Source organism: Urtica dioica, chromosome 9 (assembly GCF_054948205.1).
Source record: "Urtica dioica subsp. dioica isolate 48M chromosome 9, U.dioica_male_clone48M_v1_H2, whole genome shotgun sequence".
Classification (NCBI taxonomy): Eukaryota; Viridiplantae; Streptophyta; class Magnoliopsida; order Rosales; family Urticaceae; genus Urtica; species Urtica dioica.
Window position 1 is genome coordinate 22,924,104 of NC_142764.1, and position 27,824 is coordinate 22,951,927.

The following is a 27,824-nucleotide window of genomic DNA, read 5'->3' on the forward strand; positions in this document are numbered from 1 at the left end:
TTTTTTTTTTTTTTTTTTTTTTTGTAATAATAACGTTTTTAAAATCTCTTTTTTTTTTATTTTTTATTTTCTTGATGCTGATATTTTTTTAAAACAAATATGTTTACTGCTTTAGGCGCTGTTTAGTTTTATTTACCGTTTACAATTTCATTTATAAGGAAAATAATGTTTACCGTCTGTAAAAAAAACTACTTTTGGAAGATTTAAAGTAGTAGCTACTTTAGAGGTTTATATTTAAAAAACGTTATCTTTGTAATTTCCTCGATGTAGTATGTATCGGTCAAAGCCCAAACAAAAGCCCAGTGGCATTTAGCTTCTCTCTTTTTTTTTAATAAGCTTTTTTATTTATTAAAATTTCAACCTGAATGCACAGCTTAATAACCACGCCTAGAAAGTACAAAGTGGTGAAGAACTCGTCGTACCATAGGAAATGACCACACAACCCTCCCTTGAACGGGATTGCCAGTTAGAATTTGAGGACAAAATGGTGATTCCAAATCTCTCCCTTTCCTTTTCACTGTCTGCGTTATAAAGACATGGAGTCCTTTTTCCCTCCCCCAATTTTAAACCCTCCGTCTCTCACTCGCTCTGAGAGGAGAAATCGAAAAGACAGCGAAGAAAATCGCTGAAACGGATCAGAACCAAGAACGATGTTCTACTTCAGGTCCAAAGACAGTAACGCCAACGCCTCTACGCCGCCATCGGTTTCCCCGCCGGCGATTTCATCATCGGCGGCGGCGACCTCGGCGACCGGTCCGGCGAGGCCGCTCCGGTTAGTGTACTGCGACGAGAAAGGTAAGTTTCGGATGGATCCGGAGGCGGTCGCGACGCTTCAGCTCGTTAAGGGACCGATCGGTGTGGTCTCCGTCTGTGGCCGGGCTCGCCAGGGAAAAAGTTACATTCTTAATCAGGTCAGGAATTTTTTTTTTCTTCCCGTGGATTAGAAAGAGTAGAGACCGTAGGGTTTTATTTGGCTCGTGATTGTCGCTGAATGTGGTGGTTCTGTTTTTAGTTTTTTCCATTAGTGAATTTGAACTTCATAGTATTAATTTTAGGGCTTCTGGCGATAGGAGTTTTATTGGTTGTGCGAGTTAGTCCTAGGGTTTTTTTTTGGTTAAAATGGTGTGTAAAATATGCATTTGTGATGGGAAATGAAGCTAAAATAGTTGGTTAAGAGTACTTTGTTTTTGTGGTACATGGTGCTTTTAATGTGTAATTTAGGTAGGAAATGAACAAAAGTATTTCAATTGTAGTCGAGTATTTTATTTTATTAGAATTATCTATTCAGCGTAAATGCAGCACTTAAAAAAATATCAGGTATTCGACAGATCATGTTACTTTGAAATGTGCTGACATTGACTCTTTGATGAAGTTTTGCTTGCATAAAAGTGTGAGATTGGTTGAAATAATCTCGACTGTTTTAACTGTTTATTTTAGCTTCTTGGGAGGAGCAGTGGATTTCAAGTTGGACCGACCCATCGGCCATGTACCAAGGGACTGTGGCTATGGAGTGCACCGTTGAAGAGAACTGCTCTTGACGGGACAGAATACAGTCTTTTACTACTGGACAGTGAAGGAATAGATGCTTACGATCAAACGGTGAAGTTTTATTTTTCTTCATCTTCTCATACTAATCAAATGCACGCCGATATAGGCACGCACCCATGTATATCTATATGCACCTGGCCTCACTTGCTATCTACTGTAGATGATTGCGTATTAATATACGTGAAAATGGTTTTGCTGCATTCAATCTAATTATGTGTTGTAGAAACTCATTGTGTTATGTTCTCACTTTGAAGTGTTTTAGCATTGCATGTAATTATATGAGGGCCCTTACGGTCAGTTTTTTAGTGAGACTCTTGTTATAGTGTCGCTGAATTTTGCATTTTTGTCTTACAGGGAACATACAGCACTCAAATATTTTCCTTAGCCGTGCTCTTATCAAGCATGTTTATTTACAACCAGGTAAGTAAAAACCTATTCTGAGTTATATACATCACTGCTATTGAATGGTCATTGTGATTGGGTATTCTACTGGTCATTATCCGTATAAAATTTGAACGTCGCTTAAAAATTACAAGAGTTTCATGGAAAAAAAGAGTTTCTAAACTTGTTGAATTGTAGCAAAGCATTATTGAGGTCATTCAGTACTCTTCATCCATCATTATCCGTGATGCCTAGGCGCATTGATCTCCTGGAATTTGTTTGAGTGGGGAAATTATTGTGATATGTTGGGGAATATAATTTTTTTTTGTTAGATGGAAAGTTTGACCTGAGATTTTGTACTTCATACTGCCTGTTCTTCTCTTAACTAGATGGGTGGAATAGATGAGTCTGCGTTGGATCGTCTCTCCCTTGTCACGCAAATGACAAAACATATTCGTGTAAGAGCTTCCGGTGGTAAAAGTTCAGCCTTCGAACTTGGGCAATTCTCCCCGATCTTTGTGTGGCTTCTGAGGGTAATTCATTTTTTTCACTTTTCATAATATCAGTCTATACAAATCCCTTAAATAATGCTGCCTGCCTCTGCGACTGTATTTTTTTTGCTTTTCTTTTTTAGTTGTGGTAAAAAAAACTCTCAGCCTCAGGATGCATTTTTAAGGATAGTTTCATTTAAATTAATTTTTTTTTAATTACAGGACTTTTATTTAAGTCTAGAAGACGAGGCTGAAATAAAAATAACACCACGTGACTATCTAGAGCTTGCCTTGAATCCAGTGGAAGGCAGTGAAAAAGAAGTATCTGCCAAAAATGAGGTAATGCCGAATATCGCTACTCGTCTGGAAACCGTAGAACAGTGTGGCTCTTCTGACCTTTTTGCAATACTTTTACTCCTTAAAATTATTCATTTTGCGCTCAGTGTTTGAGTTGCTACATGCGATGTTCGTGATATAAAGATGTGTATGTTTCCTTTAAGGAGGTTCTAACTTCAGAATATGAATGATCAATAGATTCGTGAATCCATCAAAGCTCTTTTCCCTGATAGAGAATGCTTCACCCTTGTGCGGCCTTTGAATGATGAACCTAGTCTACAGCGACTTGATCAAATTTCAGTAAGTAAATGATCTAGTTAAGTATTAATTAACACTATTTCATGGTCCTTATTTCTTTCTAAGTGGTTACTTCTTTGTGCAGTTGAACAGACTAAGGCCTGAATTCAGAGCTGGTCTTGATGCTTTGACAAAGTTTGTTTTTGAAAGAACAAGGCCTAAGCAAGTTGGGGCAACAGTAATGACTGGCCCAATGCTCGTGGGTATCACAGAGTCTTATCTGGATGCTCTTAATAAGGGTGCTGTTCCTACAATAACTTCTTCATGGCAGGTATATGCGTCTGAACCTTTATTACTTAGAAGATTGTTTACGAAAGTATGTACTATGTAGTATTATATGCTAGCATCATCATGACGATGGTACTTAGTCCTACCATGGAGGTATAAAAGAATTTTTAGGTTTATTTCTTGGATTTATGAAATATAGATACTTGTCACTATGGTTTTCGATGCGTGTCTAGCTTATTCTCTGAAGTATTAAGTTTGGCTTAGATACTCATATAAACAAAAACTTAATATCAACAAGTATGCTTAAAGTTCCCCGTAAGTCTTATTTTTATCCTATGAAATCCCATCTTGCTACGTTTATTTCATGCCTATTCTATATTGTACACTAATTGAAGGCTAGGGCCTGCAAAATTTGTGAGAGCAGAATCATATGAGGCTTTAGAAACATTTTTAAACCTCTGCTTGGCAGTTGCCAAGACACTCAAACACAGAGCAATGCACTGCCCCAATAATACATTATTTTGAAAGCAGAAGAAGCCTTCTGATTACTTAATATGGTCCACTAATGATTTGTAGAGTGTTGAAGAGGCAGAATGTCGAAGAGCATATGATTCAGCGACTGAGGTTTATATGTCGGCTTTTGACCGTTCTAGGACTCCAGAAGAAGTAAGTGATGCTTTATCCCTTACTTTAGATGATTTTTGTTATTGTCTAATTCTAACCATGAATGTTTTAGGCTGCTCTAAGGGAGGCTCATGAGGAAGCTGTCCAAAAGTCATTGGCTGCATTTAATGAAATTGCTGTTGGAGTTGGTTCAGTTAGGAAGAAGTACGAGGGGACTTTGCAAAAATTCTTCAAAAAGGCTTTTGAGGTATGTCATTCTAATGAAAATTTGTTTCTTTAATAGAGCTTGTTTGTCTAATCAGTTTAAAGTTAATAGCCTTCAGATTGTCTGACACAACCTAATGTCAGGATGACGCGATGCAAATATGTCCATAGTCCATTATGCTAGAACTTTCCAGTCCATTTCCAGTGCTCCTTTCTGTTCATTTATACATATGATCATTTATCTGTACATGCAGGATTACAAGAGGAATGCATATATGGAGGCAGAGTTGCGTTGTTCAAATGCTATACAAATCATGGAAAGGAAGTTGAGATCAGCTTGTCATGCCTCTGATGCCAATCTTCAGAATGCTGTAAAGGTAAGCATTTAAAGGAAGTTTATGTCTTAGGAACTAGATATTGAGGGTATTATAATAATTAGTTGATAAGTTAGGGGTTAATATAGAATACTTAGAAAGTATATTAGCCTAAAAATAAGGGAGATTAAGAGGGAAAATCATGGATATGTTATGAATAGAATAGATTGAGGAAGAGATTCCTATAGGGAGAGCAAGGACCTCTAGTATGTCCGATATAGATCCTTGTAATTCTTACGTTTATAATTTTGGGTATACAAAAAATTTCCAGTGCGTATCATCATGTAGCTAACGTCCATGGTCATGGATAGATTTCATAGGGACTTCCACAGACGTCTTTTCATTTGAACGAAATCTGAGTAACCCATTGTCTTTGGCTGGGAAACTTGTTTTTTTCGAGAGTGCGATTCGTGTTTTCGTAATAAAATTTAGCATCATGAGTTCATAAACATAATAATAACAAAATTAGCATCTCAAAAGAATTGGCATTTGAATTGCAACTGCGGTGTCTTTTGAGTTTATTCACTGGTACCACTGTTTTAGGTAAAAGTCAGATTGTTGCCGAACAACAGTCTGAAATGTTATAGTAACTGCTTAGTATTTAGTCCTTCAGTTGCCCTGGGATGTTAACTGTATGCGATAACCTGATTCTTGTAGAAGATGTGACTAACTCTTATATCCCTGTTTTTCTTTCAGTTCCTTGATGGTCTTGTATCAGAGTATGACTCATCATGTCACGGTCCTGGAAAATGGCAAAAACTCGCATTGTTTTTGCAGAAGAGGTTTGCAATTTGTCTATCAATTTTATCTTTTTTTTTTTTTTGTATAATTATATATACAAGGCAAGTTTCGTAACTTTTTTAAATTGTGTTAAATTCCAGTTTGGAAGGTCCACTTCTTGACCTCAGTAAGAGATTAATTGATCAAGTTGGATCAGAAAAGAATACACTTCTCTTGAAATGCCGGTCGATTGAAGATAAGCTAGGGTTACTGAACAAGCAGCTGGAAGGTAGTGAGAAGTCAAAGTCAGAGTACCTGAAGCGTTACGAGGATGCTATAAGTGACAAGAAGAAGCTGGCCGATGAATATATGAGCCGCATAACAAACTTACAAAGTAATTCCAGTTCACTGGGCGAGAGATGCTCTAGCTTACTGAAGACATTAGATTCTGCAAAACAAGAATCCTTAGATTGGAAGAGAAAGTATGAGCAGGTCTTGACAAAGCAGAAAGCTGAAGAAGACCAATCGAGCTCTGAGATTGCGGTCCTCAAGTCTCGTAGCAGTGCTGCTGAAGCACGCTTAGCTGCTGCCCGTGAACAATCTCAATCTGCACAAGAGGAAGCAGAGGAGTGGAAAAGGAAGTACGACATTGCTTTTAGGGAAGCTAAAACTGCTCTGGAAAAGGCAGCAGTTGTACAAGAACGCTCGAGCAAAGAAATGCAAAAGAGAGAAGATGCTCTTAGAGAAGATTTTGCTATCAGCTTGGCAGAGAAGGTCTGGTTTCTTATCCTCATCTGTATTAGATACAGATTAGAACTGAACGTATTAACTGCTATTATTCCTGTTCTCTGGTTGTAACATTGTTTCTTATTCGCTGGACATGCAGGAAGAAGAAGTGAAGGAGAAAGCAGCGAAAATTGATTATGCTGAGCAGTGCCTGACTACTCTTAAATTGGAGTTGAAGGTGAGTTTTTTTAGAGTATTTTGTAACCAGGGTTTTTTTTTTTTCATCACAAAATTTGAAGAAAGACCTGAAGAAGAAAACATTGTAGAAAGAAAGAAGTTCCCTCCTTTTGTTTTGTGTCTTCTCCCGGTTACCAGTGGCGGGAGATTTAGACCCTTTAGAGATTTTATTGTCCCTATGTACAAAGACCTACAGGGTCTCTTTTGGTCGATGTCTCTTTAAGACAGACACTAGATTAGTTTTTGTATCTAAGATTCACCTTTCCTCTTTGTAACGGCCTATAAGGCCAGCTTTTGGTAGCGGTTTCGTTTTTTGATTTGGCTCAGCCCGGGTTAGCGTGCTCGATTGGGGTTGGATCCGGGGAGCAGGCTATAAACGTCTCTTCTTTTGTGTAAAGTGGCTTTCGCCTTTTTTAATATATATAATGAAGTTACCGTTTAAAAAAAAAAAAAAAAAAAAAAAATAGTAGAAAGAAGAAAGTTTTGTGTTTAGTATGTTAGGTAAATTTGAGCCAACCCTAAAAAATAAGACCCACGTTGCTCAAAGTACTAACCCTAGCTGGAAAAAAAATTCTACTTTTCCCTGTCAAACTTGTTTGTCTTCTTCATACATGAATATTTCCAGCCGAGGAGAAAGAGTGATGGATTTTGATTCTCTTTTCCCCCTCATTTTTATCGTATATCAAGGCTTACTCTCTTGCTATACACAAAACCACCTTGTAGATGTAGTGGACAATCAGTTTGGCCGGAAAAGTGTGGGTTCGATATAAAATAATTTTGTCGCTAAATGCTAACTGTGATAAGCTTTTTGCAGGCTGCCAAATCAAAAGTGGATAGTTACGATGCTGAAATATCTGCTGCCAAGTTGGAAATCAGACAGTTGAGTGAAAGACTAGAAACTGCGAGCGCAAGGGCACACTCGTTCGAGAGAGAGAAGAAGATATTGGAACAGGAGAAGATACACCTCGACCAAAAGTACTTGTCCGAAAGCTCGAGGTTCGAGGAAGTCCAAGAGCGTTGTAGAATCGCCGAAAAAGAGGCCGCAAGGGCAACAGACATCGCTGACAAGGCTCGTGCTCAGTCAGACGCGGCACTAAAAGAGAAGAGCGAGATGCAGAGACTGGCCATGGAAAGACTGGCGCAGATCGAGCGCGCCCAGAGAGTGATCGAGAATCTGCAGAGAGAGAAAGACGACCTGGCAGAAGATCACGAGAGAATCCGCGCTTCGCAGATGTCAGCTCACTCGAAGGTTTCCCTTCTGGAGGCGCGAGTCGAGGAGCGAGAGAGAGAGATCGAGTCGCTGCTGAAATCGAACAACGAGCAGAGAGCGAGCACGGTTCAGGCCCTCCAAAACCTCCTCGACTCGGAACGGGCAGCGCACGCGGACGCAAACAACCGCGCAGAAGCCCTTTCGCATCAGCTTCAAGCCGCTCAGGCGAGACTGGACACGCTCCAGCAAGAGCTGACCAAGGTCCGTCTGAACGAGACCGCGCTGGACAGCAAGCTCAAGACCGCCTCTCACGGAAAACGCATGAGGACACCGACGCAGGATTTCGAGACGGGTTTCGACTCGGACATGAGCGACAGGGTCGTGAGAGGAAGCAAGAGGAACCGAAGCACGACGAGCCCCGCGAAGATGTCGCCCCCAGAGGACGGAGGCTCGATTTTCAGGGGCGACGAGGACAACCATAGCCAAGGTGGCAACCAGGAAGATCACACCAAGTTCACGATTCAGAAGCTCAAGCAAGAGCTCACCAAGCACAACTTCGGAGCCGAGCTGCTTCAGTTGAAGAATCCCAACAAGAAGGAAATCCTTGCTCTGTACGAGAAATGTGTGCTTCACAAGTCGTGATTATCCCAAGCTGATCAGGTAAACTAAAGGCTTTAATCTTTCGGTTGTCTTTTTGGCTTCATTTGGTGTTTCGGATTTGAGTTATTGTGAGCCTAGGAACAGCTGCTTCTTTTGCTGACTTCTAGATTTGAGTAGGTAGTGAATGGCAGACCTTATTACGTTTGTAATTTAGTGTTTCCTTTTCAGCGGTTTGTTACGTGTTTGTAGAGCTTCTTAAGTGTCCTGTAATTGTGCAACAACAATGAGAATTGTCGACTGTAGGTCCTATGCATTGTTACGAGGAAACTAGAATATTTGTTTGCAATTGAAAATTAACTTCTTACTTCCAAAGTAAAACGTTTGTGAAAGGTTTGATGGTTTTATATTTTTCTTAATATCTAAAGTCGAGCCCTTATTGTTTTCCGGAGTCAAAATATGAGCTGGATGTACCTGATAGTGCTATTATATTCTATAGGGAAAATAACACATTTATACCCTGTGTTTTAGTGAAATGTCGAGTTTAACCCTCGGTTTTCAAAAATGTCGAGTTCATACCCTCTGTTTAACTAAAATGACGAAATTATACCCCATGTTTAACTAAAATGATGAAATTATATCCTGAAATAGACAACAGTGTCACAAATATTCTTTTTATTGACTTTTCATTGACGTTGACTATAATATGTATATATAAACACCAATTATCTTTATTCATTCGCGCCATATATGTAATTTATTTAAAAACTAAAAAATAAACAACAGTCTCTTAATCGTGAAGAACACAGAAAGAGGCAAATGGGTAAACATCGATAGTTGATAGTCATCAAAATCGCATATTCGAACAGAGAATCCAGAATTTAGAGTTACAATTCGAACATAGAATGAAGTCATTTCTTAGGAGGTATGAGTTTTATTATTTAATTTCAATTTAAGGCTATTTTTATTTCAAAATTGAGAATTTGGAAGTTAGGGCACTGATTTAGATTTGATTTGGTTTTTCTTATATAAGAGTTAATATCAATGAAAGGGAGATTTGTGACGCTGTTATTCATTTCAGGGTATAATTTCGTCATTTTAGTTAAACAGAGGGTATGAACTCGACATTTTTGAAAACCGAGGGTTAAACTCGACATTTCACTAAAACACAGGGTATAAATGTGATATTTTCCCTATTCTATATCTCTAGTCTAAAATACTGATATCCCATGTCAACTGAATTTTAAATGGGATTTTGTATCAAAAGTAGCTAATCTAAACTGATGATCGAGTATTGTTTACCACGAATGTATCCCATACCATAGGGTTTAATTATATTTTTTTGGAAAAACAAGAATTTATCTACTTGCTCAATATAAAATTTTAGTACAAGTTTCATTTCATGAAAAAAAAAGTTACGTAAATTAAATTAATTAAAAAGTTAACTAATCTAACAGCTCTTTTTAAGATTCTAGTACAAGTTTTATTATATAAAAAATAAGTTCAATAAATTAAATTAATTAAAGAGTTGGTTAATTTAATTTATTGCGGGTTGGTAGACTATTTTTTCTTAATAAAATAAAATTTGAGAACAATGGACTATTAGGCTACCAGTTTAATTGCTCCAAAATTCATATCGATAAATAACGTGCCTCACAAAATAAAGTTAACTTCTTGGAATAAATATAAAACAAAATTTTATACATATATATTTATCTTAATATTAAGATAACAAAAATAACTACTTCAAAATATTTACATGATCAATTATTAATATTTAATTCATCACTAATGAAAATATTAATTTATAACAAAAAGTGTAACAATTTACTACAACAAATGTAGTTAGAGAAATATGCAAATTATATTCAAATGTAGCATATAATAAAGCATATTTTAGTAAAAAAAAAAAAATCATAAACGCATGGACACGAGCCATCAACGTAAATAGTGGTGGGGGAGTAGTGTAAAACAAGAATTAGGATGGAGACGATATTTATTTATAATAATAGACAAATACAATAGAGATAATTAGGATGGAGAGTGGAGACACTATTATTTTTGGGGTTTACAAATTGTCCCGATAGCAGTGACGGATCTAGGAATTCATAGAAGGGGAGGGGGGGAGGGAGGGGGCACAAATAAAAAAAGTAATCAATATTTTTTTAATTCACCAAACAAAAAGTTTAACATATATATGATGATAAAAAACATAATATTAAGTAACAACGTACATATTATAATTGCATTCGACGAGTGTTCATAAGCTGGAAACGTTCTATAATCACTTCATTGTCGATGCTATAAGATATTTCCTTCTCAACATACACGATCAAGTTGTCATTCATGAATCGATTTCCCATTCTATTGCGTAAGCGATTTTCACATAATTCATACTAGAGAATACTCTTTCAACTGATGCGGTAGCGACGAGAAGAATTAATGCAAACGTATATAAGCAAAAATACTAAAGGATATACCTTATCCTTTTTTGTCTCGACCATCTTCTTCGCAAGATCTCTAAGCCCTTGCAATCTATCAAAGTTCTCGTTGGAGCGCACATCAAGAATACTTCAAGTTTCAAAATCTCAATAGGAGAGAAGTCTTCTTGATAAATTTGAGCAAGAAGAATCAATTTTTGCTTGTCATAACCACAAAATGAATCATTGGGACACAAACATGTTACACATAAAAGAAGCTCGGTGTTGGCCTCTGTGAAACGATCATTCAACTCTTGAAGTTGCATATCAATAACTGAGTAGAACAAGTCCACACGGAAGTAATACATATTCGTCGGATCTTGAAATTTACGTCTTGATCTCCCTCGAGCTTTAAATACACCATTCATGTCGGGAACATCAATTCCGTGTTTTTCACAAAAAGAAACAACTTAATCATAGAATGCTTGCCATCCCTCATCTCGCATCACTTGTAATCTTCGCTTGGATATTTTCTCCAAAGTCATAGCATTCACGATATCTTGATCCCTTCTTTGTAAAGACTTCGAGAACTCGCTTGTGATTCCCAATATGGCTTTCATCAAATGTAGAGTAAAAATGAACTCAAAAGATTGTATCATACCCAACAAATTATTCGCTTCAAATTTTTGCTCAGATCTCGGCCCTTCATCTGCAATTATTTCAAGAAGATCAATTGTAGCTGAGAACATAGTTAACAAGCTAATCAATGAATCATAATGTGAGCTCCACCGTGTATCTGAAGAACGTTTACCCATAGTTTCTTGATTTAAGCCTCGTCCACTAAGAATCTCTCCATTGTCAAGAGCCTCGACTATCTTGGTTGCTTGTAGTTGATGAAGCATATCACAACGTTTAGCGGAAGCTCCAACAACATTGATGACACTAGCAATAGTAAGGAATAGGCTTGCAACTTGAATATGTTTTCTAGCCACCGCTACGAGAGCAAGTTGGAGTTGGTGAGCAAAGCAGTGAACATAAAAAGCATACGGATTCTCCTTCAAAATAAGTGATTTCAAACCATTAAACTCTCCTTGCATATTACTAGCTCCATCGTAACCTTTTCCACGTAATCTTGAAATACTCAAACCATGTCTAGAAAAGAAGTGATCAATTGCATCTTTAAGTGAAAGAACTCTTGTACTAGTAACATGTTCAATACCCACAAAACGCTCGACTACACAACCATTTTTATCCATGTAACGCAACACCATAGCCATTTGCTCTTTCATCGAAATATCACGAGATTCATCAACTAAAAGAGAAAAGTATGAATCACCCATATCTTTCTTGATGATCATAATTGTTTCATCGGCTATGGCCTTTACAATTTCCTTTTGAATGCTTGGAGCCGTCAACTTGTGATTTTTAGGAGCATTTTTCAAAGCAACAAAATCTATTTCATCAATATGCTCAATTAGAAACTTTAAAAGCTCGAGAAAATTACCTTGATTTCTTGAGTTTTCCGTTTCATCATCACCACGAAAGGCAATCCCTTGTCGTAATAGAAACCGAGCACAATCAATCGATGCATTCAATCGCACTCTATGTGCTCTTAGAGCTTGATCAGTTTGCTTCATCAAAGCATGCTCGAGATGTTGTTTTTGATTTCTTAGTGCCTCGAACTTACTCCAAGCTTGGTTATGAGTACTATTGTGACCTCCAACATGAGTGTCAAGTTTCTCTTTTTTTTTCCCAATTTGTAAACCCTTCACCAACAAAACAATCCCCGCCCCCTTGATCACCCATGTTTGATTTGAATAAATAACAACAAAGGCAATACGCAGCATCTTTTGTCTCGCTATATTCCAACCAATTAAAATATTGAAGATACCATGCGCGATTGAAACGCCGTCGCTTCTCTTCATAATTTTTGAATGGAAAACAAACAAGACTTGGTTGACAATGACCTTTTAGTATGTATGCTCTCCGTACATCGTCTCGAATATTAGGATGGTAATCCGAAATAGGAATTCTTTTCCCGGGATCCGCCTCGAGGTTTGTTGGATCAAATTCATCTTTTCTCAATTTAGCTCCATCGTCATTTTTCCCCGAAGGAATTGGTGAGTCTAATGATCTCTTCAAAAACTTCAACATACCTATTTCACAAATAAAAAAAAAATTAGAGCCAAATAGATAATCTGTCAAATATCATATTTGTCACTAAATAAGTCTTCTTAAATTGCCAAAATAATTTGCAATGAAACCTGGCTTTTGTGTCTTGCTAAATGCTAATAGCAGAAAACTAATGAAGATGAAGCCTTGTTTTTTTTTTTTTTTAAGATGTCATTTTGTTAAAAAAAAAAAAAAAGATGTCATCAAAGTTACATATCACTCTGAAAGTGGAACAATGGAACAATATATCCATTGTTAATACAAGATACACAATAAACTTAAACACATGTTAAAGTTAAACATAAAACTTACTTTCAATTGGCAAAAAAGAAGAAAATATGTTGCCACTGCTCTGTTTAGCTAATTTCCAAAAGCCAATATTATGAAGGAAACAAATTGTGATTCTGAAGTCTTGAAGAAGACAAATCGTTGCATAAGTGGAATAATCGTGTACAGCTAAACAGCCAAAAAATAATCATGTACAACCAAGACTATGGATGTTCATTTACTCAACTCAGCCAATTAATTTGCCAAGCCCAAAGAATTAAACCCAGCCCATCAAATTTATCTGTATACAAAGTCAAAGTCCATTAATTTTTTTTTATTTCAGGGGGGTCACTGGCCCACCCTGGCCCCTTAGTGGGTCCGTCACTGCCTGATAGTGCTTCCTACGCGTGTAAAAAACAGTGCTAAGAGCATCTTCAATGCAAACAACTAAAGTTGCGTACTAAAAATAATATTTTATAATTGAGTTGGATCTCACTCAAACAAAAGTAGTGGTTGATTTAATATTTTATTAATTTTTTATGAGAAAAATGAAAAACGTCGGTGCCAAAAATGGCTACAATGTCATGATTATTACTATACACGTAAGTATAAAAAATGATGTGACAATTACACATAAGCAAAAAAACAACTTTGATTGCTTGTATTGGAGATGTTCTAGGTAATAGGGGTGTAATCGGGTTTCAATCGATAGTAGTTTAGTTTTTTTTTTTTTTTTTTTTTTTGTTTTTTTAACCTAAGGTAATTCGATTGAAGATAAAACCAAACAAAAATAATCGGATTGGTTCAGGTGATTTCTTCGGAATATTTTTCTCAAAGCATTTATGTTAAATAAAATTAAAGTCTTTTTGCTTATCTTAAGAAAATCTATACATATTAAAAAGAAATTACTCATAGAGTATTGTTCAATTTAATAAAGCCACTTAATCTCATAGAAAATGACAGATTTTGTTGCATTTTTCGTTTTAAATAATAGTTTATATAACCTCATTCATATAAATATTTGCAATAAAAAAATTAAATATTTGCAATCCGATTGTGCGAACATCAAAAGCCAAACCCACTCGGAATACTTGCGATTTTGATTGGTAATAATGCAATTTTTCGGGCTTTAATAGGGCGATTTGATAATGATCGTTGTTTAATTTGGATATTCGGAGTGTTTAGTTTAGCTGTTTTCGTGAACAACTCTAATTCCTAGTTTTCTAGGTGATATTGGCTAATGAACGTGTGTGGCAGAATGAAACAAAATATGCACTTTGATAACCTTGTTAGAACAAGTCCCACATGAAAAAAGAAGTGCACTTTGAAAGGAAAAAAGATCATATATAATGACTTGGAACGAAAGAAAAAGTTGAGCTTAATTTTCAGTCAAAGGGCCATTAATGATTCATTCATTTATGTATTTTATATTTTTATTTTTTATTTTTAGGGATTAATGCATCAGAAACTACCCAACTCACCTCGATTTAATTTCTTTTTGCTGTATTTTTGTACATCAAATCGTGATTAATTTGTTGCAATCGCATCGTCTGATAATGCAATGACAATATGTTAGAAGGAAAACCTTTTTATATATTTGTACTTGTTTATTATATTAATAAAAATTGGCTTTAAGTTTATATTTGACAATATTGTTTGTTAGTTGTGAAGAGGGATTCTAACTTTTATATTTTGTGATACGCACGTCATTAATAAGCGGTGAATGCTAATAGAGGATTTAAATAAGTTTATAATAAGTCATAGCTGCAATTGAATGGTGATTCTGCTAGTTAATCATTTTAAAAGCGGATTTAAAACCTCTGATAGTTTAGTCTTGTTAATCTGTAGCTTATTTCGAATAGGTTTGGTGGTTTTCAAGATTAATCTTTTTGAAAGATGGATTTAAATTTTGAAAATTTATTGACTTGTTTGGATTTTCTTGTTGATCCGTAGATTATGTCGATTATGTTTTTTATTTTGAAAATTTTGAAAATTCGTATCTTTCACATACGAATTCGAAATTGAGTGATTTCAGATCCTACAAATTCGTGGCATCGAGATCTTCAAAAATAGACCCATTGTGTTTGATGAAAAATTATATTTATGTCGATAATTTCAAAAAATTTCAGTTATTTCCATATTTAAGGTTGTAACGTGATTTTTCTACATCTATGGTATTAAACATGATTTTTCATCAAACACAATGGATCTATTTTTGAAAATCTCGGCGTCACGAATCTGTAGGATTTGGAAACACTCAATTTCGAGTTCATATGAGATAAATATGGTTTTTTGAAGTTTTTATGTAAAAAAAAGTGTATGAAAAAAAGTAGGAGAGACAAAATGACGAATTTGTTAATAAATAAGGGCAAATCAGACTTTAATTATTGACACATAAACCTGTTGGTTATTTCTCTAAAAATTGTTAAACATAGGATAAAAACAAATTTCATAGTTTCCTTTTGACTATTTTGCTACACTGCCCAAAATATATGGTTTAGTTATGTATTCTTTACTCAGCTATAGTATTCGAGATATGTTCATATCAATTAACAAACTTATAATAATATTATAATTCTATTAATTACATAAACTTGTAAAAGTAACATGGGTTCCATCTCAAAATTAGTTGACAATGAGATGAGTAACCCATGACTTTTATAAACTTTTGTAAGTTCTCATTTACTTTTAATGTGAGATTCTTAACACGCCCCTGAAGATGGCGCTTCTTTGCATTCGTTCATTTGGGATCGAGTCCCAATGATTGAACTAGATATCCGTTTAAGCTCATATACTATGTGAAAATATCATAAAGTTTTATCTCAAAAGTCAAAACCAATTAACAATGAGAGGTGTAACTTGTAATCTTTATTAGAGTCAATGTGAGATTCCTTCAAATTAAAACTGATTTTGTATAAGCTTTGAGTCAATTAACAAAAGATGATTTTTTCTTTTGCAATTATAGATATTTACTAGTTTAAACTGATTTACCCAATAAAGTCATGCAAATATATTAACCATGGCGAAGATCCAGTACATTAAAAAAATTAGACATATATATATAGTAAATTACAGCGTGTATATATATATATATATATATATATATATATATATATATATTATAATATGTAAGTAGATTAAATAAAATTCATGCAGTCTCTGAATTACAGCATCACTTTTATTAAGTAAAAAAATTGTAAAGAACGAATTTTAGTACATACGTAATCAACACAATATATATGAGCTACATATATAAGACTAAACTCTGTAATTAGGTTCGGGATTAGAATCACCACTTCTGTACAGTAATCCTACAATAAAAACAATTTCAGTGTATAGTCTTCACCTATATACTTCTAGCTAACAGTACAAACGAATTTCGCCAAATATATATCTTCTATATATATATATATATATATATCATTCGAAGTTTATTCCGAATCACTCTTGATTTCCATTTTTTTTCCGTCATTAATTAATCATGCCTCTAATTAATGATATAAAATTACCGAGCGAGGTCAGATTTTCCTTTCAAGCTTTCCTTTGGTAGCGTCGGTGGTCAAGCGGTGGATGAATGAAGAGCCGTCAGCTTGGAGAACCAAATTAGGGATCAGCTGTGGTGGGGTCTCTCTGTTGATACCGTGTGACCCACCATCACTACCGTCGTAGCTCAGAAAAGAGCTAGGGTTATAGAACTCCATGTTATGATGATGAAGAGCCGGCTTTTTCGCCACGTGATGATGATGTTGTTGATGATGACTTGTGGCAGTAATAGTACTACTATCCACCAACAATCCACTATTACTACTTCTTATGATCTCCATGGCCGGAGAATTATTATTATTATTATTATTATTGTTACTCTGGTCCTCGAAGCCGCCGATGATCTCTTTGAGGCTCGACCCGCATTGCCGCGGCTGAGTCTGGTAAAACACCTTGGAAACGACCAACTCGCCGTCTTTCTCTTCTTCGTTGTTTCCGAGGTGGTATTGGTGCATAACCCAATTGGTTTAGTAAAAAAAAAAATTCATAAACGCATGGACACGAGCCATCAACGTAAATAGTGGTGGGGGAGTAGTGTAAAACAAGAATTAGGATGGAGACGATATTTATTTATAATAATAGACAAATACAATAGAGATAATTAGGATGGAGAGTGGAGACAGTATTATTTTTGGGGTTTACAAATTGTCCTGATAGTGCTTCCTACGCGTGTAAAATCAGTGCTAAGAGCATCTTCAATGCAAGCAATTAAAGTTGCTTTACATGTACTAAAAATAATATTTTATAATTGAGTTGAGTCTCACTCAAACAAAAGTAGTGGTTGATTTAATATTTTATGAGAAAAATGAAAAACGTCGGTGCCAAAAATGGCTACAATGTCATGATTATTACTATAAGTATAAAAAATGATGTGATAATTACACATAAGCAAAAAAACAACTTTGATTGCTTGTATTGGAAATGTTCTAGGTAATAGGGGTGTAATCGGGTTTCAATCGATAGTAGTTTAGTTTTTTTAATTTTTTTTTTAACCTAAGGTAATTCGATTGAAGATAAAACCAAACAAAAATAATCGGATTGGTTCAGGTGATTTCTTCGGAATATTTTTTTCTCAAAGCATTTATGTTAAATAAAATCAAAGTCTTTTTGCTTATCTTAAGAAAATCTACTTATTAAAAAGAAATTACTCGATCTCATAGAAAAATGATAGATTTTGTTGCATTTTTCGTTTTAAATAATAGTTTATATAACCTCATTCATATAAATATTTGCAATAAAAAAATTAAATATTTACAATCCGATTGTGCGAACATCAAAAGCCAAACCCATCGTGACTCGGAAACTCTGATACTCGACGAAGTTCTCAAGACTTTGTTTTATTTATTTAGTTCTTACTGCATCAGAAACTACCCAAAATAATTCATATTTACAAAACGACCATCTAATCTCTTGTCAATCTCCTCATGCCCTTATTATCCATCGAAACTCCAGCCCCAGGCGCAACAAAGCCAAATCACATATTCGGAGGGAACAAAAGTTCAAGAAGTTGATGTTGGTATCATTGTGCGTGAGAACGGAAAGTCCAAAGTTAACGACACTCTTGTCTTTATCTTCTAGCCTAATTCCCACCTCGATTTAATTTCTTTTTGCTGTATTTTTGTACATCAAATCGTGATTAATTTGTTGCAATCGCATCGTCTGATAATGCAATGACACTATGTTAGAAGGAAAACCTTTTTATATATTTGTACTTGTTTATTATATTAATAAAAATTGGCTTTAAGTTTATATTTGACAATATTGTTTGTTAGTTGTGAAGAGGGATTCTAACTTTTATATTTTGTGATACGCACGTCATTAATAAGCGGTGAATGCTAATAGAGGATTTAAATAAGTTTATAATAAGTCATAGCTGCAATTGAATGGTGATTCTGATGGTTTTTCATTTTAAAAGCGGATTTAAAACCTCTGATAGTTTAGTCTTGTTAGGATTTCTTTGTCAATCTGTAGATTATTTCGATTAGGTTTGGTGGTTTTTAGGATTAATCTTTTTTGAAAGTTGGCTTTAAATTTTGAAAATTTATTGACTTCCTTGGATTTCTTTGTCGATCCGTAGATTATGTCGATTATGTTTGTTGATTTTGAGGATTAATATTTCTGAAATCGAGAATATCTTATTTGACATTTTTTTGCCTGGTTTGGTTGCTTGTCGATCCGCTTATTTTGATTAGGTTAAGTGATTGTGAACATTTGACTTCGTGTGTGTATGTTTGAGAGATGATTAATATTCTTGAAACAATATTATAATTTTGATAGTTTATTATCTTGTTTGGATTTTCTTGTCGAATTGTGGCTTATTTTAATTAGCATCGGTGATTATGAATGTTTGATTATCATGTTTTGATATTATAGCTGATTAAAATATGGGAAATAAACCCTTATAAAACATGGGAAATGAACGTGCGTACAATTAGTCGTATGGAAAAGAACAGAAATGTGATCTTTTTGAAAAATGACATATTCTAAGAGTGCTTTTAGATTTTCTACGAGTGATTAAGGATTTAGAAAAACATTCGATGTAAAAAATACCACCAAAGAATCAGATGAAATAAAACTCAAACCTCTTATGACAACTTATTTTGTTTTCGACCACCTCAAGGCCGTACAACTCGAGTAGGACATCAATCATGTGTTCTTCATCAGATTTTTCATTCCTGATTTTTGTCTTCGACATCTTCATCTAGCTCTAGTATTTTTTTTTTGTGATTTGAGTATGATTTATTATAATTTTGGGTTAGTATGGACGAGTACTTTAAGTTTGTTTGCTTCAGGCCCGATAAGATAAGAAAAGTCAAAATTTTGGGGCAAATTTCAAATGCCTCTCATTTTTAGGTTTTGCACTAGTTATTTGTGCGGGGTTTGACAAATCAAATTTATTATATTTTTGGGTTTAGTATTTGAAATTGAAGAAAAGTGAGTTGGATATGTCAACGTACTCTTTGTATCTTCGTGTGTAGATATAATGCAAAACCCAAAGTACTATTTCTGAGACTAGAGTTCTTGTCCCGCCAACCTGATCCAATAATTTCGAGGTTTCTCAACCAACGTTTAATGGGTACTTTGCTACAATGTCGAAAAAATAAGTGTACATGTCAATACTACAAATTGTGTAATAGGGCGACGCAAAAAATTGGAAAAAACCGTAAATCGAATTGGACCATTGGTTTTTAGACCAACGATCCAATTTTAAACGGTTTAAATTTTCACCGGTCCAATCCGGTCTGGTTTGTACTTTTAAACGATCTGGTTCGGTCTAAAATTTTTAAACCACGATCTAGATCAGACCGGTTTGTATTTTAAAAAAAATGTCTAAACGGTCCAAAAATAAGCATGACCAGTTACTATTTTAGAAAAATACAAATAAAAATAGGCAAACTAAAATAATCCGGTTTAAAACAGTCTCTAAAGATCTAAAACGGTCCAAATGGTTTAAACCGAACATGACCGTTTTAAGCGGATTAGTCCGGTTCGATTGTTTTTCTTATTTGGTCTAATCCAGTTTAATTTTTTTTTAAACTGTTGAGACCAATCCGGTTTGGTTTTTTTGATCTGTTTTAGATCAGACCGGACTATGCACACTCCTACTGTGTATTACACAACAGAGATTTTACAACGAAAAAAAAACATTGTAAAAAAGTACTTATAAGTGTACATGTTGGGTTTTAGTGATAAATCACATCAATTTTTCTTTAATTAAAACATACTAATATTTCACAAAAAGTATTGTGGTTTAGTTATGCATTCTTTACTCCTACAGTATTTGAGATATGTTTATATCAATTAACGAACTTAGACTTATATATTTAACTCTATTAACTACATAAACTTGTGAAAGTAACATGGTTCCGTCTTAAAATCAATTGGTAATTAGAGAAGTAATCCATCACACATATAAACTTTTAGTTCTTATTTAATTTTAATGTGGGATTCCTACCACGTCCTCTCAAGATGACGGTTCTTTGCGTTTGCTCATCTTGAGTCGAATTCCAACGATTGGTCCGGATACTCATTTGGGTTCTAATACCATGTGAAAGTATTATGAGGCTTCATTTCAAAAATCAAAACTAATTGACAATGAGAGGTGTAATCCATGACATTTATTAGAGTCAACGTGAGATTCCTTCAAAACTGATTTTATATAACCTTTGAGTCAATTAACAAAAGATTTTTTTTTTTTTTTGCAATTGAAGATATTTACTAGGTTAAACTGATTTACCCAATAAATTCATGCAAATATATTAACCATGCCGAAGATCCAGTAAATTAAAAAAAAAAAATTAAACATATATACTAAATATGTAAGTAGGTTAAATAAAATTTATGCAGTCTCTGAATTACAGCATCACTTTTATTAAGTAAAAAAAATTGTAAAGAACGAATTTTAGTACATACGCGCGTAATCAACACAATATATATGAGCTACATATATAAGACTAAACTCTGTAATTAGGTTCGGGATTAGAATCACCACTTCTGTACAGTAATCCTACAATAAAAACAATTTCAGTGTATAGTCTTCACCTATATAATTCTAGCTAACAGTACAAACGAATTTCGCCAAATATATATCTTCTATATATATATATATATATATATATATATATATATATCATTGGAAGTTTATTCCGAATCACTCTTGATTTCCATTTTTTTTCCGTCATTAATTAATCATGCCTCTAATTAATGATATAAAATTACCGAGCGAGGTCAGATTTTCCTTTCAAGCTTTCCTTTGGTAGCGTCGGTGGTCAAGCGGTGGATGAATGAAGAGCCGTCAGCTTGAAGAACCAAATTAGGGATCAGCTGTGGTGGGGTCTCTCTGTTGATACCGTGTGACCCACCATCACTACCGTCGTAGCTCAGAAAAGAGCTAGGGCTATAGAACTCCATGTTATGATGATGAAGAGCCGGCTTTTTCGCCACGTGATGATGATGTTGTTGATGATGACTTGTGGCAGTAATAGTACTACTATCCACCAACAATCCACTATTACTACTTCTTATGATCTCCATGGCCGGAGAATTATTATTATTATTATTATTGTTACTCTGGTCCTCGAAGCCGCCGATGATCTCTTTGAGGCTCGACCCGCATTGCCGCGGCTGAGTCTGGTAAAACACCTTGGAAACGACCAACTCGCCGTCTTTCTCTTCTTCGTTGTTTCCGAGGTGGTATTGGTGCATAACCCAATTGGTTTTTTCGGGTTTTCTTTGTCGGCCGTAGTTTGTGTAGAGGACTAGTATCTTTTTGAAGCCCTTGGCTAGCCCGGCCGCGATCACCGGCCTTGTTTTTCCGGTTTTGTGCCACCTCGTCTCGCTCCCGTCCTCGTCCGTGTGGACTTTCCTTCGTTTCCTTGTCCCCGTCGTGTACGCTTTCGACGGCCGGTGGAAGAAATGACGGATTTGCCCGTCCTTGCTCACTCCTAATCAAAATCCGATAGGTTTGTTTTAGAGGGTTTTTTCGTTAACAAGTGAATGAATTCATATGAATTATATGCCATAAGTATTTTTTTTTTCTCAATAATTCCCCAACCCTAGCAAATACCATTTTAATATAATTTAGGCGCATTTCCGAGGTCAAATTTAAATTGGAAAACAAACACAAACGTTCTAAATTAAAAAAAAAAAAAAAAAATTGGAGAGCTACAAAGAGTTGTGAGACCTTGATCAATTATACGGAAAAATTAACGAATAATAAGCATTGCATACACTTTTTATGCCAAATTTCATGTTATATATTATACACATATATATAATCTTATAAGCTTAATTTGTGGTGGGAGATAGGTATTAATAAACAGTTTCCATATATGTGGCACCTAAAACAAAAAGATTTAGATCACATAAACAAAATATGCATGTGCAATATGAGTGAACAAACAGAAGCGATAAATTGTCCATAGTGCTTAATTCCACCAAGTTTTGATAAACCTCAAACTTATTTGGTTCGTATAAAGATGCGAATTCTCAAACTTAAGAAATAAATCGGTAGTAGTATAGTGATAGTATTCTTAAAATAGATTATCTATAGTATACCTATGCATGTGCAAGTATATTCCTACAACGTACATTTAAAGGTAATAAATATATTTAGTAAAATTTTATTTACGATATTGTTACTGTATACAGGTCCTGACTCAATGGATGAAGATGTAGAATATTTTTTATATGAAAATAAAAAACGTAGTTGAACATAAAAATTTATACTCTTTGCCATATTTCATAATTCAGAAAATATAAGTTGCACTATGGAAAGAAATAATGTATACACCTTTTTTTTTGGCATTTTTAAATGGTAGATAGTGAAAAAGAAAACAATAAAGTCATTAAGCCAATTTGGAGCAGTGAAATAAGGAGGAGAAAAAAAAAACTTGAAAATTTTGAATTGCAAGTTTATTATGATCAAGATGTTTTATCTTGTTCTTGACAATCAAGAAATTAAGGCGTATCTATCAGTTGAAGTCACACACCCAACCCAGGCAACAAACGCACAAGTAAAGAATTGGTTATATGTTTCTTTCAATTTGATATATCAATTATAAGTGGTGGCGTAACTCTTAAAGGATGCCATTAAAGGATACATTTGTTATTAAAAATTTATGGAGTGAGATAAATGCTGTAACCAAATTTGAATTGCACACTTTCTATCTTTTTCTATTATTAAGAAAACAACAAAGAAATTTATTGCCAGAAATCCCATTCTCATGATATATTGTTATTAGGCAACGAGATACTCATGCATGGTATCAAACCAATGGAATTTCCTATTAGTTCCATATGAACTAAATTAAAAAAAAAAAACAGAATGCGTCATAATCTCATATCACTGCTATCTAAATATGGAGTCCAAAATATTTCATAAAGATTTAAATGAAGAGAATGTATAACATAGTGGTATAATTTCCAAATTTATTTAATATTGGAAGTATATATCACCATTTGTGTTTAATTTTACCCCAATGAAAGAGAACCCTAACAAAACTAGAGTACTAAATTAATAGGAGTTAGGAAGGGAAAAAAAAAAAAAAAAACCACAAATGAATCACTAACCGGGTAATCTTTCAGGGTGAGTATAGCAGATCCCATTTTCACCTTCAAGCGTTGGTATGAACTCATCAATCAGAGGATGAAGCTTTCTCGAATCCGAAAAAACTTTCGCCTCCAAATGCTCCAAAATTTCGTTGTCCGTCGGATCGAATTTCACTCCGGCGGGTAATCCCGGCAAATCCTGAATCCCGGCTTGCTGTTTCACATATTAGTTATATACCATTAGCAAAAACAATCACAAAAAGAAAAAAAAAAAAAACAGCAAGAAGACAACAAAAACTAATTAGTATACCTGGTCTTGAAACTCTATGTGGTGACCACAAGATGGGCATGTTATGGTCCTCAACTCCTCAGCAGTGCTCGTAGTATTGGACGTAGTTGAGCTCGTTTGAAATTGCTTGCTCATTTGATGATGATCGTCCACGCTGGCCGTCTGATTCACGATCAAACGGTTCATATTTGCCCTCTCCTCATGATCCGACTCATTGCACCACGTCATGATGATCTCAGACGTATTTACCTTCCCACTTTTGATGACGGTTTCCAATGCTTTGTATTGTTTTCGCTTCGAGAATCGTTATCATGTGTCCCAAACCTACTTCTTTCCTTCTGATATATACCCTAATAATAGTATTTTCTGATCCAGTGGTACTATACCACAAAGATAATTTTACTAGGACTCTCTGATGAGATTATGATGATGATGATGATGAAATGATAAAAAAAAATTAATATCCTGCGAGAGAGAGAGAGGGAGAGAGTATTTTGCTATTGTTTGATACGAAACAAAACGAAATTATAGGGATAACGAAGAAATAGAAAGCTGAAGCGTAAAGGAATATGGTCACTTTTGTAGCACGTTTTCCACGGCGACTTGGTCCTAGTTAGCTATGATCTGATCTCTCTCTTTAATCCTTGATGATGTTATATATGGTCTGGAAGGAAGGTATATAATTCTTCGTTGCTTTAATATTTTTCACTGCTGATAAGCTTCTCTCTCTTTGATCTTGGGTTGGTTTTGGGTTTGGGTTGTACTTGTACTAACTGTTTCCTAAGAGCTTGAGAGAGAGAGAGAGAGAGAGAGAGAGAGAGAGAGAGAGAGAGAGAGTTATAACCTATGGAACAAAGTAGAAGAATAAAAATCACCAGAAATAGATATAGATTGCTTGAACGCCAAGTCCATTGGGCTATGTTCCTGTGTGTACGCTTCTACGATAATACAATGAAGCCTCCGTTTTGTTTGTTTGTTTATTAATCGCTTTTTATATTGGAAAAAGAAAATCCTAGTGTTTGAGTTTTTCTGCCTTGTCCAAGAAGCTAATGAACAAGTTGGGACTTTGTCTTTAATAAATTTTTTTTATATGTAAAAAGAAAAAAAAAAGATGAAGAAGAACAAAAGAAAAGAACAAACAAAAAATAGTTAGAGGTGAATATTTTTGCTGTAAAAAAAAAGTATGAAGAGTATAGACATGGCAACCTGATATTATTTTTAAGGACGTTTCACCTCTTTGGAAAGAGAAACGACGGTTGGGGATTTCGCTGCAGTGTCAACCTCTTAAGAGTGCTTTGTAAGCTATATATATTGTGTTTGTGATATACATATAACAAAGTATAACTAATGAATATTATATACCCACGTATGTTATGTATGTATATACGCGCAACAGCACACCAAACTTGTATGCATATTCCCATTCAATCTGTTTCTTCAAGTAGACTTTAACGTGACGAAGGAATCAACGCCGTCTCTTTCGTTTGATTTTCTTGTAAAAACATATTATTATAAGATTGTATATTTTAAGTTATTTTGTTCACTTTTATCATTATATATATAATGTTCTGCGGATTTTTAAGTTATACGGCTGTATATGAACTCAACTTTGAATAATGCCATTTTAGTGGTGATCACAAGACTTAAACAAACAAAAAACATCTACAACTCAATAATAATGAAATCTTTAAATTTCAAAGACATACATTCTACCATTTCTGATTATTAAACCCAGGCCTTCATAAATAACTTGAATTTTAACATTAAATTAATATATTTTGCAAAACAACTTTAAAATTTATTGAATGTATATCATTAACGTATAGTTGTATCAATTAATAGGGGTAGTTAGGTATATATGGCCCATTTAAATCTCTTATGTTAAAATTCTAACCGAATTATTTAATATATCAAGAAAATAGTCAAAACTAAAGTATGGCACATGCTTATTGTGGAGATATAGGCATAAATTCAGCTATTTCTTTAATTGTTTGAATAGTGTGGCTATAATTTTAATTGAGAATTTGAGGGTAATGGACTATTTTATGTAGTTTTTTATAATTAATTGATCACAAAATTATTTATAAAAATACTTTATATTATTCTAAATTAGTATAAAAATTAATTTTAATTTTTTTATAATAAAATAATCATACTAACAAAGTTATTAAAAATATTATTCAAATTTCACAAAAAATAAATTACGGATCCAATATATAACTAAAATTTGGTAATTATATATAGGATTATTCATTAGAAGTGAAAACGCAAAACCCTCCTGGATTGGCGCGTGATATTATAGTAATAATGTTTTGCCAATAACGTATGACTTATTTATCCTATTTCTTAGTATATTATTATATTAATGGTCCTATTTTTAAAGCAAACAGTTTTTAATGCACGTACAGATATGTATCCTGAGATTGACACTAACTATTAATAATGAATGTATTAATTAATTTTTCAATCTTTCTCGTCCTCGAGTATTTAATTTTACAGAGTAATTATATAGATACAATAAGTTGACAACACTAAATGTAAATCGTTTTCAAAATGTAATTATGCTAGCTAAGAGTGTCAGTGCTCAGTATTATATTGTGATAAACAAAAAGCAGAAAACAACACGAAGTTACATATCAATATGGTTATACAAAAAAAATAAATAAATAAATAAACCGACTTCAATATATCTTACGCTAGAAGAAAATAAAGACGATGCTTAGACGCGTCAATTATTTGTCCAACAATGCCCTAATAATCTCTCGCAAACGTATCAATCCTAAACTATTTAGGGTTTTGATTTAATACAGCGTCACCGTCAAACCTTCAACGCATTCGTAGTCAGTCCAAAAATCTCTCTCTGTCGTTTGTGACAGGCTGGCAGTTGCAAATTAGCTGGATGGAAATGAGTACAGGGTAGGAAAACCCGTGATTTTATAATACCGAGCTGGCATGTGGTGATAGAGCTTCTTGAAGAAGCTACGCAAACAAGAAGCTTGCTCATTAAGCTTTGATGATATATATAAATATATATTATTCTCGTTAAAGATTTTAAAGCCTAATTTAATGTATTTGAGGTCAGGACGGGGGTTCTTTATTATTGTTATTCTTATTCATTTTATTTGGCACTTTGTGAAGTTGTTTCTAAAAATCCAATCCAAATATGGCCAAGGAATAATAGATGTGGCACCTTTTGTCGTGAAATGTGTAATTTATATTATTGGAAAGATTATCCAGTGTTTATGAATCATTCTAAATAGTCTTAGAATTAGAAACTAACGTATGAAGATCTATTTGAAATTGTTGTAGTTATTATTCATTGACACGTCATACTAATTACTATGTATATAATATATATGCAGAATGTTTGTATGTTATTTATATTTTATACATAGCAATCTCTGTACTGAACTCTAGTTGGTTTTACGCCAAAAAAGAATATTTTATAATTGCGCGTTTGACGTCCATATAACTAACTACCAATAAAAAAAAGTCGTTGGCAAAGAAAATATATTGAGAATAATCACTGTCATGTATTTAGTTTCACAACGTAAGTATGACGCTCGTATGGAGATTGATTTTGCAAAGAAAATATGTATAAAATTGCATTATTAGTAAAATAATAAATTTTTGAAGATTTACAGTAGTTTTGTTATTTATGGATAAAAAGCGACGGGTATCATTCCTTTTAGCAAGTGAACGAATTTAATTATAAATCATATCGCCATTTTTTTTAAGATTTGTTTATCACCATTAGTCTGCAAAATTATGCATGCATGCGATTTAATTATGTAATAATATATCTTATCATTATCACCATTTTTATTCAATTTAATTTTTTTCATTTGTTTTCAATAGAAGTTTTTTTCTGAATGGATGATCACTAGATGAATGTAACACGAGATAGTGCATCAATAAAACGAGAGAGTGCATCAATATCAATTTTCTGTAAATATGTTTTTTCATTAAAAAATAAATGTTAAATGTAAAAAATATAAAAATAAATAAATAAATATCATTATTATTATAAGGGTCCAATAGATATATAGCCACATGAAACAATAAATTTTTCCATTTAACCAATTTTTTGTAAGTTTTTAGTAAAGGGTC

General features: G+C 34.0%; 2 protein-coding genes and 1 pseudogene across 3 annotated transcripts; 1 reads left to right on the forward strand and 2 right to left on the reverse strand.

Annotated features, from left to right (window-relative positions):
* Window positions 1–557: 557 nt before the first annotated feature.
* On the forward strand, window positions 558–8,354 carry LOC149385895 (Guanylate-binding family protein). Its single transcript, XM_089625257.1, has 14 exons — window positions 558–911; window positions 1,438–1,599; window positions 1,903–1,968; window positions 2,319–2,462; window positions 2,643–2,759; window positions 2,955–3,056; window positions 3,139–3,324; window positions 3,858–3,947; window positions 4,018–4,152; window positions 4,364–4,486; window positions 5,180–5,265; window positions 5,365–5,977; window positions 6,090–6,167; window positions 6,981–8,354. Exons 1-14 carry the CDS (start codon window positions 651–653, stop codon window positions 8,016–8,018), a joined length of 3,201 nt encoding a protein of 1,066 aa, XP_089481383.1. The 5' UTR covers window positions 558–650; the 3' UTR covers window positions 8,019–8,354.
* Window positions 8,355–10,863: 2,509 nt separating this feature from the next.
* On the reverse strand, window positions 10,864–12,547 carry LOC149385896 (uncharacterized; annotated as a pseudogene).
* Window positions 12,548–15,968: 3,421 nt separating this feature from the next.
* On the reverse strand, window positions 15,969–24,531 carry NAC010 (NAC domain containing protein 10). 2 transcript variants are annotated; one of them, XM_089625799.1, is made up of 4 exons: window positions 23,736–24,531; window positions 23,447–23,639; window positions 21,421–21,819; window positions 15,969–16,577 (listed from the first exon to the last, which is right to left on the reverse strand). In XM_089625799.1, exons 1-4 carry the CDS (start codon window positions 23,940–23,942, stop codon window positions 16,351–16,353), a joined length of 1,026 nt encoding a protein of 341 aa, XP_089481925.1. In that variant the 5' UTR covers window positions 23,943–24,531; the 3' UTR covers window positions 15,969–16,350. The 2 variants fall into 2 exon arrangements, with proteins under 2 accessions (XP_089481925.1, XP_089481924.1); XM_089625798.1 differs by lacking the exon at window positions 15,969–16,577 and having other exon boundaries at window positions 20,723–21,819.
* Window positions 24,532–27,824: the final 3,293 nt, after the last annotated feature.

Bases quoted from the DNA above. Each gene is read 5' to 3' on its own strand.
- LOC149385895 (XM_089625257.1), top strand. From the start codon at position 651: ATGTTCTACTTCAGGTCCAAAGACAGTAACGCCAACGCCTCTACGCCG. The intron at 2,760-2,954 runs GTAATGCCGAAT...AATGATCAATAG, and splicing joins AAGTATCTGCCAAAAATGAG to ATTCGTGAATCCATCAAAGC. The intron at 4,487-5,179 runs GTAAGCATTTAA...TTTTTCTTTCAG, and splicing joins ATCTTCAGAATGCTGTAAAG to TTCCTTGATGGTCTTGTATC.
- NAC010 (XM_089625798.1), bottom strand. From the start codon at position 23,942: ATGACGTGGTGCAATGAGTCGGATCATGAGGAGAGGGCAAATATGAAC. The intron at 23,640-23,735 runs GTATACTAATTA...TATGTGAAACAG, and splicing joins ACATAGAGTTTCAAGACCAG to CAAGCCGGGATTCAGGATTT. The intron at 21,820-23,446 runs GTTAGTGATTCA...GATTTTGATTAG, and splicing joins TCACCCTGAAAGATTACCCG to GAGTGAGCAAGGACGGGCAA.